This window comes from Pristiophorus japonicus, chromosome 3 (assembly GCF_044704955.1).
Source record: "Pristiophorus japonicus isolate sPriJap1 chromosome 3, sPriJap1.hap1, whole genome shotgun sequence".
NCBI classification, from domain to species: domain Eukaryota; kingdom Metazoa; phylum Chordata; class Chondrichthyes; family Pristiophoridae; genus Pristiophorus; species Pristiophorus japonicus.
This window is the reverse complement of record NC_091979.1, coordinates 291,429,498-291,449,481: the sequence shown is the minus strand read 5'-3', so window position 1 is coordinate 291,449,481 and position 19,984 is coordinate 291,429,498. Positions and strand designations below refer to the sequence as shown.

The window sequence follows — 19,984 nt, the reverse complement described above, 5'->3', positions numbered from 1 at the left end:
CATATGTCACTCACTAGTTGAGTTTAGAATCTCTGAAATTAACATGAATTTTGACAAGTTTTACATTGTGTTAAGTTTTGAAATTTTAACTGGAACATAGACAGGTTCAGTGAATAATAAAGCAATGCAACTAATGTTCTATGTGAATCTATGAAGGATTCATTTAAAATATATAAAATGCTGAGTTATCTTGAAGTGCCTAACTGTACTCCATTGCATCTTAGCCGTTGAGTAAGTAAATTAACTATAAACGGCTGATAAGCTATATGGATAACATTGTGCACTAGGCATATACATAGTAAACGGGTAGTAAGAGGAGGGTTGGGGCCGATCAGGGACCAAAATGGAGACCTACACATGGAGACAGAGGGCATGGCTGAGGTACTAAATTAATACTTTGCATCTATCTTTACGAAGGAAGAAGATGCTGTCAAAGTCATAGTGAAAGAGGTGGTAGTTGAAATATTGGATGGGATAAAAATTGATAAGGAGGAGATACTAGAAAGGCTGGCTGTACTTAAAGTAGATAAGTCACCAGGACCAGATGGGATGCATCCTAGGATGCTGAGGGAAGTAAAGGAAGTAAAAATTGCAGAGGCATTGGCCATAATCTTCCAATCCTCCTTGGTTACGGGGCTGGTGCCAGAGGACTGGAGAATTGCAAATGTTACACCCTTGTCCAAAAAAGGGTGTACGTATAAACCCAACAACTACAGGCCAGTCAGTTTAACCTTAGTAGTGGGGAAGCTTTTAGAAATGATAATCCGGGACAAAGTTAACAGTCACTTGGACAAGTATGAATTCATTAAGGAAAGTGAGCAGAATTTGTTAAAGACAAATCATGTTTAACTGATTGATTGAGTTTTTTGATGAGGTAACAGAGAGGGTTGATGAGGGCAATGTGGTTGATGTGGTGTACATGGACTTCCAAAAGGCGTTTGATAAAGTGCCACATAATAGGCTTGCCAGAAAAATTGAAGCCCATGGAATAAAAGGAATAGTGGCAGCTTGGATACAAAATTGGCTAAATGACAGGAAACAGAGAGTAGTGGTGAACAGTTGTTTTTCGGACTCGAGGAAGGTATATGCCAGGGGACGGTACTAGGACCTTGGGTGTACAGGGCACAATTTCAAAATTTGCGGATGACAGAAAATTTAGAAGTATAGTAAGGAGGATAGTGATAGACTTCAAGAAGACATAGACAGGCTGGTGGAATGGGCAGATGAAATTTAATGCAGTAAAATGCGAAGTGATACATTTTGGTAGGAAGAACTAAAGTGTATAATTCTAAAGGGGGTGCAGGAACAGAGAGACCTGCGGGTATATGTGCACAAATCATCGAAGGTTACAGGGCAGGTTGAGAAAGCGGTTATAAATCCACATGGGAACCTGTGCTTCATAAATAGATGCATAGAGTACAAAAGCAAGGAAGTTATGATGAACCTTTATAAAACACTGATTTAGCCTCAACTGAAGTATCGTGTCCAATTCTGGGCACCACATTTTTGAAAGGATGTGAAGGCCTTAGAGAGGGTGCAGAAAAGATTTACAAGAATGGTTCCAGGGATGAGGAACTTCAGTTACCTGGATATACTGGAGAAGCTGGGGTTGTTCTCCTTAGAGCAGAGAAGGTTGAGAGGAGATTTGATAGAGGTGTTCAAAATCATGAGGGGTCTAGACAGAATAGATGGAGAGAAACTGTTCCCATTGGCAGAAGGGTCGAGAAGCAGAGGACACAAACTTAAGGTGATTTGCAGAAGAACAATGGCTAGAGAGTTGGTGCAGGAGGGAGGGCTTTACATTCCTGAGGCATTGGGACCGGTTCTGGGGGAGATGGGATCTGTACAAACTGGACGGATTGCACCTCAACAGCGCAGGACCAATATCCTCACGGGAAGTTTTGCTAGTGCTGTTGGGGAGAGTTTAAACTAGCTTGGCGGGAGATGGGAACCTGAGAACAAATTAAATAGGGAAGGAAGTAAAGCTGATATTGCAAAGCAAGAATGTAGAAAGTGAATTTTTAAGACAGAGGAAACAAGGGTTAATAAGTAGTAATCAAGGAGGTCTGCCTGTGCTGATGGTATATGCTTCAATGCAAGGAGTATAGCGAATAAGGCGGATGAGCTGAGAGCACAGGTAGACACTTGGGAGTATGACATTATAGCCGTTACAGAGACATGGCTGAACGAGGGGCAGGTTTGACAGCTCAATATTTCTGGTTATAGGATTTTTAGACAGGACAGAAGGGGGGTAAAAAGGGGGGGTCGCGGTATTGATTAAAGAAACTATTACAGCGGTGGGACGGGATGATATGTTAGAGGGCTCATCAAATGAGGCCATATGGGTCGAACTGAAAAATAAAAAAGGGACGATCACACTGCTGGACATGTATTATAGACCCCCAAACAATGGGAGGGAGATAGAAGAACAAATATGTAAACAAATTTTTGCGAAGTCCAAAAACTATAGGGCAGTAAGAGTAGGGGATTTCAACTATCCTAATATTGATTGGGACAAATATAGTGTGAAGGGTATAGAGGGTGCGGAATTCCTAAAATGATTTCAAGAGAACTTTTTTACTCCGTATGTTACAAGCCCAACACAGGAGGGGGCGGTTCTGCATTTAGTTTTGGGAAATGAAGCTGGGCAGGTGGAAGGGGTATCAGTGGGGGAGCACTTGGCTGCCAATGACCATAATTCAGTCAGATTCAAGGTAGTTATGGATAAAGACAAGGATAGACCAGGAATAAAAGTCCCAAATTGGGGAAAAGCTAACTTTGCTAAGTTGAGAAGTGGCCACAGTGGACTGGAAACAGCTACTTGAATGTAATTCGGTGTCTGAACAGTGAGAGGCATTCAAGGAGGGCTCAGGCCAAAAATGTGCCCTTAAAGAAAAAGGGTGGGAATAACAATTCTCGAGCCTCCTGGATGTCTAGGGACTTACAGGGGAGGATAAAGAAAAAAAGGGAAGCTTATGTCATATACCGATGGCTAAATACTGTAGAATCTCTGGAGGAATATAGGCAGTACAGAGGTGAAATTAAAAAGGATATTAGGAATGCTAAGAGAGAGCAAGAAAAACTCTTGGCAAGTAAAATCAAGGAAAACTCAAAGATGTTCTATAAATATATTAAGAGCAAGAGGATGACTAAAGAAAGGGTAGGGCCTATTAGAGGCATGAGGGTAATCTGTGTGTGGAGGCGGAAGATGTGGGTATGCTTCTCAATTAATACTTTGTGTCTGTTTTCACAAAGAAAAGGAGCAATGTAGATACTGCTATCGAGGAAGAGTGTGAAATTCTGAATGAAATAGACATAGTGAGAGAGAAGGTATTGGGGGGTTTGGCAGCTTTGAAAGTGAATAAGTTCCCAGGCCCAGATAAAATGCATCCAAGGCTGTTGAGCGAAGCAAGAGAGGATAATAGCAGAGGCTTTGACCATCATTTTCCAGTCCTCTTTGGATTTGGGCATGGTGCCGGAGGACTGGAGGACTGCTAATGTGGTACATTTGTTTAAGAAGAGAGAAAGAGATAGGCCGAGTAATTACAGGCCAGTCAGCCTAAGTGTGGGAAAATTATTGGAAAAAATCCTGAAGGACAGGATAAACGTACATTTAGAAAGGCAAGGATTAATCAGGGACAGTCAGCACAGATTTGTTAAGGAAAGATCGCGTTTGACTAACCTGGTTGAATTTTTTGAGGAGGTAACCAAGAGGGTCGATGAGGGTAGTACGTACAATGTATTGTATATGGACTTTAGCAAAGCTTTTGATAAGGTCCCACATGGCAGACTGGTCACGAAGGTAAAAGCCCATGGGATCCAGGGCAAAGTGGCAAGTTGGGTCCAAAATTGGCTTAGAGGTAGGAAGCAAAGGGTAATGGTTGATGGTTGTTTTTGTGATTGGAAGGATGTTTGCAGTGGTATATATCAATGATCTAGATTTGAATATAGGGGGTATGATTAAAAAGTTTGCAGATGACACTAAAATTGGCTGTGTGGTTGATAATGAAGAGGATAGTCATGGACTGCAGGAGGACAAGTACTCAAGGTCCCTTTGTTCATTTACACTTCTAAGTGGCCTACCATTTAAAGTTTGAGAATAGGTTGAGATCATTTCGGCTCCAAGACCTCTAATCATTCGCTTTACCAGGCTGTTGACCATAATGTGCAACCTTGTACTGAAGTACAGTAATCTAATGACAAATGGCAACAAATCTACTAATCAGTTGGGCAGAGCAGTGGCAAATGGAATTTAATTCGGAGAAGTGTAAGGTGCACTTTGGGAGGGCTAAGAAGAAAAGGGTGTACACATTAAATGGTAGGCCACTTAGAAGTGTAAATGAACAAAGGGACCTTGAGTACTTGTCCACAGATCCCTTTGCAGACTAGGTGGATAAGATGGTTAAGAAGGCATACGGGATGCTTGCCTTTATTGGCCGAGGCATAGAATACAAGAGCGGAGAGGTTATGCTTAAATTGTACAATAGACTGGTTAGGCCACAGCTGGAATACTGCGTGCAGTTCTGGTCGCCATATTATAGGAAGGACGTGATTGCACTGGAGAGAGAGGAGAGGAGATTTACTAGGATGCTGCCTGGAATGGAGAATCTTAGTTATGAGGACAGATTGGGCAGGCTGGGTTTGTTCTCCTTGTAACAGAGAACGCTGAGGGGAGACCACATTGAGGTGTATAAAATTTTGAGGGGCCTGGATATAGTAGATAGCAAGGGCCTATTTGCCTTGGTTGAGGGGTCAATTACAAGGGGGCATAGGCTTAAGGTGGTCGGTGGAAGATTTAGGAGGGGATTTGAGGGGAAGCTTCTTCACGCAAAGGGTTGTGGGGGTCTGGAACTCACTGTCTGGAAGGGTGATAGAGGCAGAAACCCTCACCACATTTAAAAGGTGCTTGGATGGGCACTTGGAGTGCCGTAACCTGCAGGGTTACAGATCTAGAGCTGGTAAGTGGGATTAGACTGGATAACCTCTTGTTGGCTGGCACAGGCACGATGGTAAGTACATCATGGAATCTAAAAAAGCCAGATTGATCTCCTGGACTAGTTTTGATTGCCTGGATGGGTCGGAGAGAAATTTTCCGATTTATTTTTTTTCCCCCCCAATTGACCTGGGTTTTTAATCTGTTTTTTTGCCTCTCCCAGGAGATCGCATGGCTCCAGGTGGGGTGGAGTGTAAAATGTTGCGATATATGGGGTATCGCAGTTGTATGGGGCAGATTGGTTGGGTCGGATGCTCTTTACCTGTCCCCCATTGTTCATAGGTTTATATGTAACCTTCAGGGCTGCTGACCGAGGGCCGTGCGACTCTTTGTTGGCCGGCGCGGACACGATGGACCAAAATGGCCCCCTTCTGCACTGTAAATTTCTGTGTTTCTCAGTTTCTAATCAAAGGCGACATGAGGAAAATCTTTTTTTACGCAGCGAGTGGTTAGGATCTGGAATTCACTGTCTGCAAGGGTAGTGGAGGCAGATTCAATTGTGGCTTTCAAAAGGGAATTGGATAAGTACCTGAAGGAAAGAAATTTGCAGTGCTATGGGAGATGGGCGGGGGAGTGGGACGAGCTGAAGTGCTATTGCAGAGAGTCAGCACAGGCTCGACAGGCCAAATGGCCTGCTTCTGTGCTGTAACCATTCTATGATTCTACTCATGCTGCAGCATTGCATCTAACATCAGGGGCTTGCAAACTCGATCCATGCAGGTTCTAGGTCTGGAGCAAAATTGTGTTTTCGTTGGAGACAATAACCAAGATAGAGGCAATACATTATTTATAAAAATGAATGAGATATACTTTGAAATGTTCAGTAGTCCTCAAAGTGTGCTTCATTTCTTCCATTAGCAAATGTAAGTGCACTGGGAAATTGGCATTTGAATATGTACATATGTCTCAGTTTAAATAAGGTTTAATATAATGTACAGCTTCATTCTGAATGTAAAATTGATGGTTTCTGAGTAGCCTCTCAATTAATTATCAAAGTAGTTTTGTAGCAGGGCAGTTTTTAAATCTCGAAGAGTCACTGTTTGTTTAAATGGCTGAGAGTTGTAAGGTAAAAAATATATACTCGTGTGGACTACTGCAACTTTAACTTAAGCTAAAATGTACAAAATATCTAATATGCAATGCTCATAATGATGCATAATTAACATGTGCAAAAGATACAAGATATAGGATTCTGAAGAAAATAATTTTGTGTTTTACAGTGTTTTACATTTTGTTTCAATGTCACTCATTCTGTTGATTTTGTCTTTGGCAGATGCAGATCAAGGCACCTTTCCAAATTCCACTTCATCGTGTGTTGCTGCTCACATCATTTCATCTGAAAGTGTTAACTAACATTTAAGTGATAACAATACACTTCTGACTTTACTGCTAACTAGGCACATTTTCTCCCCATGGCCTGCTTACTGGTGGGGGCTCTCCTTTTGGTAGCCCAAACAGATAGGGTGCACTCAGGAAGTTCTCCGCAGAGAGAAGGAACACTGCTTCAGTCATTAAGATACCGTGGTGGATTAGAAGGCAATGAAACAGAACCTAACTCACCACAGCCACAGTCTTCCATTACAAGCCAAATGATTCCACAGACCATCATTATTGGTGTGCGCAAGGGAGGGACCAGGGCTCTGTTGGAAATGTTGGACATTCACCCTGATATTGTGGTTGCTGCCACGGAAGTCCACTTCTTTGACTGGGATGAGAACTATGTAAAAGGCTTAGAATGGTACAGGAAGCTGATGCCTTTCTCTTCTCCATACCAAATCACTATTGAGAAAACCCCAGGCTATTTCACATCTATTAAGGCTCCAGAAAGGATCCATGATATGAACAGTTCTACCAAATTGCTGTTGATTCTGAGGGACCCTACAGAGAGAGTGATCTCGGACTACACCCAGGTATACTACAACCGGTTGGAAAACCACAAGCCTGTCCAACCCATAGAAGAAATGGTAATTAAAAATGGAGCACTAAATACGAAATACAAAGCTATTCAGAGAAGTCTGTATGACGTCCACATGAGTAACTGGCTAAGGTACTTTCCACTGGATCAAATACATATAGTCGATGGCGGTACACTTATAAGGAACCCTCTGGAAGAATTACAGAAAGTGGAAACATTTCTTAACATTCCTGCTAGGATAATGACTTCAAATTTCTATTTTAATCAAACCAAGGGTTTCTATTGTCTTCGAAGTGATGGCAAAGAAAGATGTTTACATGAATCTAAGGGCCGCCCCCATCCAGTTGTGAATAGTACTGTACTGGAGGAGCTACATGGTTACTTTAGAGAACACAATGAGAGATTTTTCAGTATGGTCAAACAATCCTTTAACTGGCATTAAAACTTTCCAGAAGCTGTGCGTGGTTGGCTGATTCAGCTAGGGTTAAAGCAATCAAAACCGTTTTGTGATTTTTGTAAAGTCATCCTTTTTAATTCACAGACAAATTAAAGCAGGATATATTTAATTGCGGATGTGCAAAGCAGCACATTTCCACACAGTGCTGAACGCCTTTATAGACAAAATCATCGGCAATGTCCGTTTGGAGTTATCAAACTTAGCATTGTGAATTCAAAAAACAAATAGAAATGTGTTTAGTGATGATTTATTCCATGATGGGGGTAGGAAACCATAATAAACAATATATTTCAAATGTAGTGCCGCTGCTGTTCTGTCTACATGGTATGAATTTAGATGAGAAATATTGACAACTCTTGTCAATTATTCTTTGTTTAATTGGCTAGTAGCTGTTTTTGTCCTGCTGATTGTTGCTTGCCTAACCAGATGACCTAAAGCCACATAACCATCTTAAATAGAATGTTTAAATGACTATTATTAACCTCCCCAAATAATGGTGTTTTGCATGCTTGACAATGCATGCTATTGTTTCTATTTAAATATTCAAATGTAATATTTCGGGACAAAAAGTAATAAATGGACTGTATGTTCCTGTATTCTATATACTGATAATATATTGTAAACTGTTAGATAAGAAAGTGATGAGTTGTGATCTTATACTCATACAGGTACTTGCTTTAAATGAACATAAAGCTGCAATGTTTACCATGTTCTCTGCTGTCCATGTGCTATTTATATAGAAATTAAATAATATTTTTTTAAATATTTTTTCTGTTTCAAAATTAATTTGCATATTTGCTGCTTACTCCTGATATTCAGATCACAGGTAAATTAAGTAGATGCATCACAAAGTTCAGACTTAGCCTTACATACATACTGCAGGAGAATAAAACTGAAAATAGTGAGGGGGTTGCATACACATGCTAACCTACATTTTAAGCCAAACTGCTCATTTGCAAACACATTTATTAAAAGTGTTCGATTAACAATATATCAATGTTATTAATCATCAAATTGTAAACAGAACTTTCTGAAGCTTTTCACCACCCTAACATTAAATATACTCTAAAATACAAATGTTTTATTATATTTAGAAAGGATCTATACAGTATTACAACAATGACAACACTCCAAAAGCACTTAATTGGCTGTAAAGCACTTTGAGATGTCCGGTGGTCATGAAAGGCGCTATATAAATGCAAGTCTTTCTTTCTTTCTAATTTTGCTGGTTCATTAACATTGATTTCCTTATGGGTTAAATCTTTCAATTTATTTTGCAGCTTACAAAACACATATGCTTCTATCAACAAGCATTAGTAAAAGAGGATTTACTCGAAAGTTCAATATATAAAAAGTGAAATTAAAAGACATAAAGCACATCCACACAACCTTTCTTAATTCACATCCATCTTTGGAAAACGAAGACATTCAAGCTTCTTTAATTTTGATACAGAAATACCACAGCCATCCCATCGGGTTAAAGGGTGAGCTGCACATAAATTTGGCTCCAATGATTTTATCCTCTGTCTGTTGTAATCATGTATTGCAACTCATTCATCTTCACAACTTTCAAGGATTTTGTAGCTTGTCTGACAGCTGGATTCATATCCTCCATTCTCCCGATAGATCACTGCAACCTTCACCCGATGTATTAAATTATAGACCCAAAATACCAGTTCAAACCTGTCAACAACTCTCAGTTTTTACACTGGCCCATTACAAATGTTGTATAAATTCTCGCTGGTCACACTTCTTTTATGAGCTTTTTATGCTCATTTCAATTGTTTGCTTTCCAGTTTTCTGTACCCTACCCCCCACTTCCACAGATTGTACTTCATTCTCAAAGCTTCAGAAATATTTGTATAAAAGAGATCTATGAATGTATATCCACTTAACTGTCCTAGAATTCATTGCAGGCCATGTTTTATGTATTTAATCCTTTTACCTGATTATCTGCACTTTGCTAACATTAACCCTTGGGTTATTGACTGAATTGATATTGTAATTGTGTAAAATATTTTGTAATGTTACTTAATTAACTGTAGTTTCTACATCTGGTCCCGATTTTGAATGTAAATGTTATAACAGCATGCTTGGAGCTCAGACATAACAACATTGGAGCAGGCTAGCGATTCTGAACTACTTTTGTACACTATTTATGTTCCCTTGTTAGAAACGCTATTCTGCACGGTGATGCAGTAGGTACTGGGATTACCAAGTAAGCAAAGCAATCAATGCTTTCTCATCAGTCAAAATATGTTCACACTTTTAAGGTCAGATCATGACTTTGCTCAGAGCATTTTTGCAATGATAAATGGTGGCATTAACTCACGAAGTTGGTGCATCTTACAAATGTTCAAAGTTGGAACTAGCTGCAGATGAATAAATGCATGAATGCATTTATAGTGATCACAAAAATAACTTTTCAACAAACAGTATAAAACAGAATTAATATTCCCAGAGCAAGTTAGTGACAAGATGTAACTCTGTAGTATGTTTCTGGAAATGAAAGCCTTGATTTTAAGTGGGAGTGGGAATCAGGAGGGCAAGGCGGGCGCAGACAACCTCTGACCTTGGCAGTGTGAGGCCCAGGTGATTTTAACTAACTTTACCAAAACGGGTTAAAGGGGCATGTGACTGGTAGTGGGGAGCAAAATCCTGGGCAAGCAGGGGGCTGCCACATGGCAACAAAGGAACAGTCACCAGCAAGAAGGTAAATCGTGGGAAGAGTTTCACGAGCATCTCAACAGGAGGGAAGGGAGCAGAGCCCAGGATAGGGCAGTCCTAAACTTTTACACAAAAGTGATGGAAAATAGGAACAGAAATTCTCCTGCTGAAACCTCAGCAGGTGGCAAGAGGAATTCCCAGGCTCGAAAGACCATATGGCCTACTCCTGTTCCTAATTCTTATGTTCTTATAGGAATGTCGGGTCTCCGCTGTTTCTGGCAGTTTCGTAATTGCTTTCTAAGGGGTGAAACTTTCATCCACCTCTTCCAAGGCAAATGATAAGCTGGGGCAGCTACGTCCTAAGCTGGAGATGCTATTCCTGAGATTCACTAGGGATCCGGTGTAGTGGTTGCAGCCAGTATGCCAAACAAAATAAGGCATACCAGCCTCCACAAGACCCTGAAGAAGACAAGAACATTTAAATGACATTATCCCTGTTTGGCCCCATGGTAGGGACTGATCAGTGCATTGCTGGGCTCCGAGGAAACTGCCCATCCCCAATGGTTGCACGGCCAACCAAATTTCTGCTGGCATTGGACAGGTGGTTGGCAAAGATGTGCCCCAAGTGCAAACGAGGTACCCTCCCTCTGACTCCACAAACTCTGGCAGGGTTGAGTGTTAGAGTTGATAGGACATGCATGCAGATGTAATATTTTTATGTATTATAGATAATAAGCTGACTACTACACAATATTGTGGTGCACAGAGGCCTTGCCATGGATTTAAATGCAGTGGCAAGCTATGGCCAACTAGGGGAATGATGCTTTGCAGCAGCCATCGACAGCAGACTGGCCAGCGATAGGCAGGTCTCAATGCCGAGTTCTTCCAGTGAGCTTGTAGTTGGGCACTGTTACTTTCTATATATACAATCGTAGAATTTCTAGCTGTTTTACCTGTTTTTGCTAACAAGTGAATATGTTCAATGCACATATTCTGGACAATCGATGCTTTGTTTTCTGGACAATAAACAAATGGCTGACTGCCAGATATATTAAATGCGAATTGGTTTTATGCGTTGTTTCAGTGCATGTGGTGTATGTGTTCATTGTATTTTTGTGCTGTGTTTGCCTCTTGTGAGGTGTGAACGGGTATGCACATGTCCTATTGCTGAGCATTATTTTATGAGGAGCTGCCAGTGGTGAATAGCTGCTCAGCCAACTGTGCTTGAGGTACTAAAGACTCATTACTAGTATCTGTGACCTAAAATGCCTGCCTCAGTGCCAGGACTCCAAAGACACTGTGGGATCTATGCTTTCAAAGGCAATGGCTGCAGTCCCTTATGCAGGGCTACCTGAAGACCCAGAAATACGACTGACATAGACATTTATAGCTCAGAAGGAAGCCACTTGGCCTATCATGTTTCTGCTGACACTTTGGCAAGAACAATCCAAAACTAGTCCCATTGCCCTGCTCTCTGGCCTCTCCCTGTAGCCCTGATCTTGTTCACATTCAAATATTTATCCACTTTTCCTTTAAAAGATGCTGTTTTCCACTTCAACTATTCCATGTGCTTAAGCATTCCATGACCTGACAACTCTTTGAGAACTTTCTCTAAATATACTCCTAAATTTCTTAATGGCAATTTAAAATTGATGATCACTCGTTACTGATATCCGAAACGGAAGAAATAATTTGTTTCTATTCACCCTATCAAAACTCTTCATAATTTAAAAAAAATCTCCCGTAAATGTCCTCTTGGCCTTCACTGCTGCAGTGGAAACTGTTCCAAGTCTCTCTCCATAACTATCGTTTCCCATCTCTGGTACCATCTTGATGAATCTATGCTGTATAGACTCATTGTTTGGGTGCTCCGGGTGCCATTATGGTTCCATGCCAGACACCATCTTGGATAGCGCATTAGCGTGGATGCAAGGAGTGTGCAGAGTAGACAGTTTGTGATGTTGATTACCTTACAATGTTGATTTGACATGAATGCTGCCATTTTGGAGCTTAACGCTCCCTCTAATGCCCTCTCTTAAGCTTGCACAGCTGAACACGTGTTCAGCAGCAAGGAGGACCCTGTACCAGCATTATTTAAAGGGATCGTCAACTAATTGTAGTTTAGTTGCTGGTTGATTTCTACTGGCTGTTGCTGCGTTTATAGAAGCATTTGGTAGCTTATACATTTATTTCAAGATGCTAACGTGTATAGGGAGAGGTGAGGCAGGCACTAAAGGACTTTGTCCTGACTTCAAGGTTTCTGCACAAACCACTTGCTCCCAGACATGGGTGCAATAGTAGGCATTCCACTTGCCCTGCAGCATGCCAGCGAGAATGAGCAGAGGCGACACAGAGCAGGACAAGCTTATGGCAGAGGGAGTCAGAGGAGAGGGAGAAGGGCTCTCGGCAGGAGGCCACATCCCCCCAGGATTTTCAGGGAACAATTCTCTGACTTGAACCTCAGCGAGGAATGGTTTGTCAGATGTCTGCACTTCAGTAAGGGCATCCTCACTGAAATCTACCACTTGCTGCAGACACAATTGCAACCTCGGAGCAGGATGACCACCGCATTGCTAGTGGCCATGAATTCTTTGTGTGTTGGGTTCCTTCTGGGCTGGAGCCGCAGCTATTTGCAACATCTCCCAGTTTGCCCTGCACTAAAGAAGGTAACTGAGGCTCTGTATTCGAAGAGAGCTGAAAACATTTCCTTCCCTCTGGCGGAGCAAGCAAGCGGCTTCACGAGGATTGCAGGTTTCCTCATGCTGCAGGTTGTCATTGACTGCACACACGTCGCTTTGCGGGTGCTGCATGTAAACTCTTAAGATGTACCGCAACCAAAATGGATTCTGTGATATCTTCTTTACGACATCACAACACACAGACAACAAGATGGCTCTTTAGAACATGTCACGTGACCTTGTCACATGATCCTTTCTTGTACTTATGCCAGCAGTTGCATTACCACAGTAGTCCACTCGGTGGAGCAGTAGTCCACTAGATAGAGCTCTATATTGCACTTCTCCCTCCTTAATGAAGAAGTAATCATAACAAAATAATCATTATACATAACTTGCATGGTTATATACAACAAAAGATTATGGACTTATTTTTCCATATTTAAAATCAAACTTAACCACTGGTTTTCTGTTTAGAAGATGATACCTTTGTTCTCGAACAGAACTTTCCAAACATGGTGTCGAATTTAAACTCACTCTAGGCTGAGCCTGGGCAATCTTTGATCTACATTTCAGACTGTTTGTCTACTTGACTCAAACTCAAACTTAAATTCTGACTTTCTCTTGGACTTGTTTCTAGTACATCTGATGTAGGATTGACTACTGGTACTCTACTTGTATCTGACTCATCAGAAATAATCGAATCATTCCAACTTTCAAAGCCTTCCACATCTGTAGGTAAAATATGATCAATGTGAACAAACCTAACCTTTCCCTGATCAAACACCTTGACCAAATATGTGCGAGGACTTCATATCTTTACTACTCTTCCCGGTAACCACCATTTATGGTGATGGTTCTTCACTCTAACCTTCTGATTCAATCCGACACTGCTCTCTCTTACTCTACCTCTATCATGATTCTCTTTCTGCCTTAATTGTTTCTCTTCTACTGACTGCCAAGTTTGGCTTTAACAATGGGAACCCGGTTCGTAGCTCTCTGTTGGTTGGCAGGAATCGTCCACCAACAAAAATTTCAGCTAGGGAATCCAGAAATCCTATCCTCGTTTGCCAATCTGATATCTTCTTTATGACATCACAAACACAAAGCTCAACAAGGTAGATGCAGAGACAATGTTTCTACTCGTGGGGGAATCTAGAACCAGGGGCCATAGTTTAAGAACAAGTGGTCACCCATTTAGAACTGAAATGAGATGGAACTTCTTCTCTCAGAGGGTCGTAAATCTGTGGAATTTTCTGCCCCAGATTGCTGTGGAGGCTAGGTCATTGAATATATTTAAGGTGGAGATCGACAGGTTTTTGAACGACAAGGGAGTGAAGAGAAATGGGGAGCGGGCAGGGAAGTGGAGCTGAGCCCAAGATCAGATCAGCCATAATCTTATTAAATAGCGGAGCAGGCTCGAGGGGCCAAATGGCCTACTCCTGCTCCTATTTCTTATATTCTTATTTCCCCGTGATGCCCATTATCTGTCTAAGCATAGAATACTGGACATACGAGTTGTCTGAATCCGTGCCCCATGATTGTCTCTAATCTTTCTCCAAGAAAGCTGAAACCAAGTCTGATTACTTCTTGTAATTTGGACCCCAAATCATCCATTACAAGAGTGTTTGCCAGATAAGCTCTTCTTGTGATTTGGACTTTGTTATTAAGGTCAACATTGGAGGTGCCACCATTCAATGCTCAATGACAGACTACAGTACAAACCTAAAATAACAGTTTTCACAGTCATGTACATGGTGATAAGTGACTACTTAACATAAACCATGGGATTGATTTTTGTTATGATGTGCACATCAGGCAGGTGGTAATGATGCGATCAGAATGCCCACTTAATGGGACCAACGAGAGGCCAAACCATTCTGATGGTTGTTCCTCATGTGAATTATATCATCAAGCTGCCTACACATTCACAGCACCGATTGTCAGCTTACGGATTTGGAGGGTAGGATATCCATTGAGCCCAGCTCCTATTTAAAGCAAGTTTGTACTTCTTATACCAGAGGTGTCTTAATTTCTGTTATTTCTGCCACAAATTTGAAACTTTTGCTGAGAACAGTTACAAACAGCATTTTACTTTTACCTGGTAACAACTGGAATGCATTTCACTCTTCTGCTAACTGGTTTCACATTTCATACTGGAGCCATTTTCTTGCACATAACCATCTCTCGATCTTGCTCACAATTTGCTGCTTCTCCCTCTCACTATGTCCATATATGAAGCTCCCTCATGAATCTGCACAACTCTTTCCAAGAACCACACACAAACTCACTTACACTCTTTTTGCGGGACAAGCTGGTTCACAACAACCTAGAGAGGACCTGAACTAGGGGAATAGGAGTTCACATATTGTCTTCTCACAATGACAGCATGTCCGCTCCCGTGCCATCCCTCCAACCAATGCCCACACTAGGGGTCGCCAACCATAACCATGGCAGAAGCCATCATCTAACCATCAGCAGCATTTCCACCTCACATTCTAACTTCCCTGGGTTGTTGTTGAAGTAGTAGAATAGGCAAAAAGACATAAGAAAGCACTTTGGGCTGACACCTGAGTAAGCAACCAACAGCACCAGAACAGATTATCTGGTTATCAGATTGCCGTTTGTGGGAGCAAATTGGCTACTGTGTTTCCTATATTACAATAGTGACTGCACTTCACTGTGACTGTGCCCTGTTTTAGGCAGAATGGCACTGCAGCCTCAGCTTATTTTATCCACCTTTGATCCATACCTTGACACCCTGACGCAACAAAAATCTGTCAATCTCAGTCTGAAATTTTCATTCGACCCAGTCACCATAGCTTTTTGGGGAAGAGAATTCCAGATTTCCACTACCCTGTGTGTGAAAAAGAGCTGTGTGATTTCATTTCTGAATGGAATGGCTCTAATTTTAAGATCATGTCCCTTGTTCTGAATTCTGGATTGGCCAATTTATTTTCTTGTCGTGATATTTCCACCAACCATTGGGTTCTCCTTACTTGCTGAAGACAGATGAGATATTAAAAGGCATATTTTTCAATACTCCACTGGCAGCATGGAGCCAGGTTTTGTGCGTGTTCAGGATGTAGAATCAGCTGCACAGTTCACACCACACTGCACTTTATGACCTGTGAATTAGATAGGCGAGAAGAAGCTGCACATCCAGCAAACGCAAAACACCTTTAAATAGAATTATGTTAAGTAGATCTCTCACCAAAGTTCACAAAGTCTTGGAAAACTCTGCTTCCAATTCACCCATAGAAAATAAGCTTGTGACTATTCTATGGGCTTGGCCTGTTTCATTATAGTCCTTAAAGCAAGGTTACTGCTACTGGAGTTGATGTAAAATAGATTTGGGGCGGAATTAAGCACTGCATAGCTTCATAACTTTCCCACTGGAAAGAAGATATCACCTGCCCACAGAACTTATGCCAGTTGGTTGACTCCTCAAGAGTCATGGGTGCTACAGCTGACATAGACATGACCATCAAGGCTCCACATATTAACCTCAATTCACACATGAACAGGAGGGGGTTCCACTCTACAAAGGTCCAACTGGTATTTAGCCACCGAAACATGATACTGCACATCAATCCCTGTTATCCAGGGTGTTCTCATGATGTTTTTATTCTATGGTTCTCATATTATTTAAGGGTTGCAAGAGAATGAATAGATGGCAACCTTGGTCTAGAGATACATAAAATATATGAAGTTGTTCGTGATAGCTTGAGACACAACTAATACACACACTTGCACTAACATGGCTGTTGAATAAGAACTGTGCTGAGCACATGGCTTTATTGTTTTTACATCAGTAGTCCACTAGGTGGAGTAGTCCACTAGATGCTCTACAACACTTCTCTCTCCTTATTGAAGAAGTTAATCATAACAAAATAATCATTGCACATGACTTGCATGGTATACACAACTTTTGATATACATTTCTCAAATGGAACCCATCTTATGTTTTCTAATTCTACAATAGAATTCTGTAACACAAACAAAAGATATTAACTTATTTTCCATATTTACAGATTAAACTTAACCACTTATTTTGTGTTTCGAAGGGGATGAAGGGGATACCTTCTTTCTTGAACAGAACTTTCCGATCTCCTTGTACTCATTCTAGGCTGAAGAGAGATTTTCTCCAAGGGCTGACCTTGATCTACATTTGGACTCTCTCCACTTTCAGATTGTTTGTCTGTCTGACTCGGACTCAGAATTAAATTCTGACTTTCTCTTGGAGTTGTTTCTAGTACATCTGATGTAGGATTTGCTATGGTACTCTATTTGTAACAAGATTATCTGACTCATCAGAATAAATTGAATAATCCCAACTTTCAACTCGCTCCACATCTATAGGTAAGATATGATCAACGTGAATAAACCAAACCGTTCCATGACCAAACATCTTTGACATAAATGGGTCACGTTTGGTTGCCCTACCAATCTCTTCAACTGTGACTGGCAGCTCATCAATGTATGAAAAATAGAACACTTCGTCCCTATTGAGCATAACTTGTGATTGTGATGGCAACCTGCACATACTCAGATCTACTTTAGAGGTAATGTTCTCCGTTTCTAGTCTTTTGAGTTCAACTTTCTCCGTGTATGGTATGGGATAAAGCTTGCAGTAAACTAGTCTTGCTTCCTGCTGCACTCTGACACTCACCTTGATGTCTTGGATCGGACTGCCTGTTTTACGGAACACCTTCGGTTAGTGCTTGATGACATTATCTTCTGATGCAAATTTCGTTTCCACACGAAAAATCTAATTCCAATCCAGCTTCAGTGATCCCAACCAATTTCTACCTATCAAGGCAGGCTTGTCTCCTGCCACTACTGTGAAAGGCAAGCTCTGATACTGATCCTTGCATTTCACTGGTACGGTAATACTTTCTGTAACAGTGATTAGCTCTCCTGAGTAGCCTTGCAGCACTATCTTCGATTTCTCTAGTTGAAAATCACACAACTTGTCGCGATATAGCAATTCTGGTACTGCGCTCACAGATGCACCAGTGTCTATTTCCATGGGTATCCTGGTTCCTGCGATGCCTACTTAGATGACGATACTTCGCGAATCGCTGTTAGATTCCCTCGTGCTCCTGATGATGTGTATCTCCAGAACCTCCTCGCCCTGCTGCTTCTCTTCAACACTGTGTAGTGTCTGGCGATTTCTACTTCTAGCATTGCCAGTTGGTATACTCTTCTGTCACCACGCCTTCTTGGCCTTCACATGTGGCCAAATTTGAGTGATGTGTTGTCCCAGGCACCAATAGCACGACTTCAATGCACTATTACCTTGGCCAGTTGCTAAGGCCTTGGGGCCCAACTGCCTTTTACTTTTAGCTTGCAGCCGATTCACTCGATTGTCTGCCGACTGGAAATGGTGCAAAAAGCTCAGTCCTGAACATTTCCAAAATGACAATGAATAGATAGCTTTTTTAAAGCTACAATATACTCACTGATACCATCGTCATTTAAGTGATTGCCTGTTCCAAAACAATAACTTTCAGCAATTTCCAGGAGCTCAGGACTGTAGTGCTGAATCTCTTTCAGAGGCGTGTCCTTCAGTTTGGTGGGAACAAGCACATTTTTCAGGGTTTCATACACTTCGGGGCCTGCTTCAGTCAAGAAAATATGCCGTTTCATTTCTAAAACTACCCCAGTTATAGTATCCCCTCTGAGTTGGAAGGTTGTGAGTTCAAGTCCCACTCCAGGGACATGAGCACGATAAAATCTAGGCTGACACTCCAGTTCAGTGCTGAGGGAGTGCTGCACTGTTGGAGGTGCCGCCTTTCGGGTGAGATGTTAAACTGAGTCTCTATCTGCTTTCTCAAATGAAAGTAAAAGATCCCATGGTACTATTTCGAAGAACAGCAGGGGAATTATCCTCAGTGACCTGGCCAATAATTAGCACTCAATCAACATGACAAAAACCCAGATTATCTGGTCATTATCACATTGCTGTATGTGGGAGCTTGCTGTCCACAATCTGGCTGCCGCGTTTCCTACATTACAACAGTAACTACACTCCAAAAGTACTTAATTGGCTGTAAAGTGCTTTGAGATGTCCAGTGGTCGTGAAAGATGCTGTATAAATGTAAGTCTTTCTATCTTCTTTCTTATTATTCTGCTCTTATAATACCAGGATTTATAAACACACAATCACACATCTGTTTGGGTACTGTTTTGCCATTGCATGCACTATCATGTACTCACACGTTAATCATGCAAATCACAGAATATTCAGTTAGTCTACATGCCTCTCCAATCCCGAGAACTTCCCTGTTGAATCAGTCAATTATTTCCTCTTTATATTCTGTGAGAGGTTTTGCTGGTAGTCTGAATCACCGGTAACATTCAATTCACTTTTATAGGGTTCAAGTTTGCCCAAGCCCATTTTCTGGCATTTTGCCAGAGTTACGCCCATTTTTCTAGGCCAGAAATGCAGCAGAAATATTTTTCCAAAATTTCCCCATTATATATTTTGAATTTGGCGCCGCGCAGCGTGTCCAATCGCTTCTGGGGGGTGGAGCCTGCTGTCTGCGCCGAAAAAACGATGCCGCACCTTCTGCACATGCGCGGGGAAAAAAGTGATGCTTTTGGCATTATTTCAATGGACACATATGCTCAGTACAGCTCCAGGTTAGCAATCGGCCATTTTAAAAGAGCCAGTTATGTGTGTGACAACATTGAGTGCTGTGTGAGAACATTGGAAAAATCACAGCTGCAGCAATACAAGATGCAACGCGGTGCAAGGACCAAGAATTTCTCACAGGATGAAGTGGGGACACTAGTTACTGTGATGGAGGCCAGATGGCACAAGCTGGACACCAGCAGAGGTGACATAAAAGTTCCACCCAAAGAAATGAAGAAACGCTGGAACCAACTTGTAGAAGATTACTGTGCAATGGTGAACACCACGAGATCTGGAAGCCAGTGCAAAAAGAAATGGCAAGACATTGTTCAAGTAGTTAGTGTAAGTAATATTTTCATTTATTCAATGGAATTGCAATTGTAAGCGTGACCAGTTGTATATGTCCCACCCAGCAGAAAGACACCCTGTCTAAAAAGATTCATTTTCATCTTTGCACAGGAAGGTGGCACGAAATAAAAAGGAAAGAATTCAAACAGCCCAGCAAATCTGCAGCCACTGACATCCTTGGAAGAGAGGGTCGCTGCTTTAATGGGTCCTGCCTGGAGAAAATCAATCACCACTGCACAAGCTGGGTCCACACTCGAGAGAGAGGGTAAGTCCTCAAATTCCAAATCTG

The 19,984-nt window shown here is 41.5% G+C and overlaps 1 protein-coding gene across 1 annotated transcript; it reads left to right on the top strand.

The window, feature by feature from the left end:
* The first annotated feature begins 6,405 nt into the window (after positions 1 to 6,405).
* Positions 6,406 to 7,350, top strand: LOC139259546 (heparan sulfate glucosamine 3-O-sulfotransferase 1-like). Its single transcript, XM_070875032.1, has one exon. It carries the CDS (start codon positions 6,406 to 6,408, stop codon positions 7,348 to 7,350), a length of 945 nt encoding a protein of 314 aa, XP_070731133.1.
* Positions 7,351 to 19,984: the final 12,634 nt, after the last annotated feature.

Bases quoted from the DNA above. Each gene is read 5' to 3' on its own strand.
- LOC139259546 (XM_070875032.1), top strand. From the start codon at position 6,406: ATGGCCTGCTTACTGGTGGGGGCTCTCCTTTTGGTAGCCCAAACAGAT.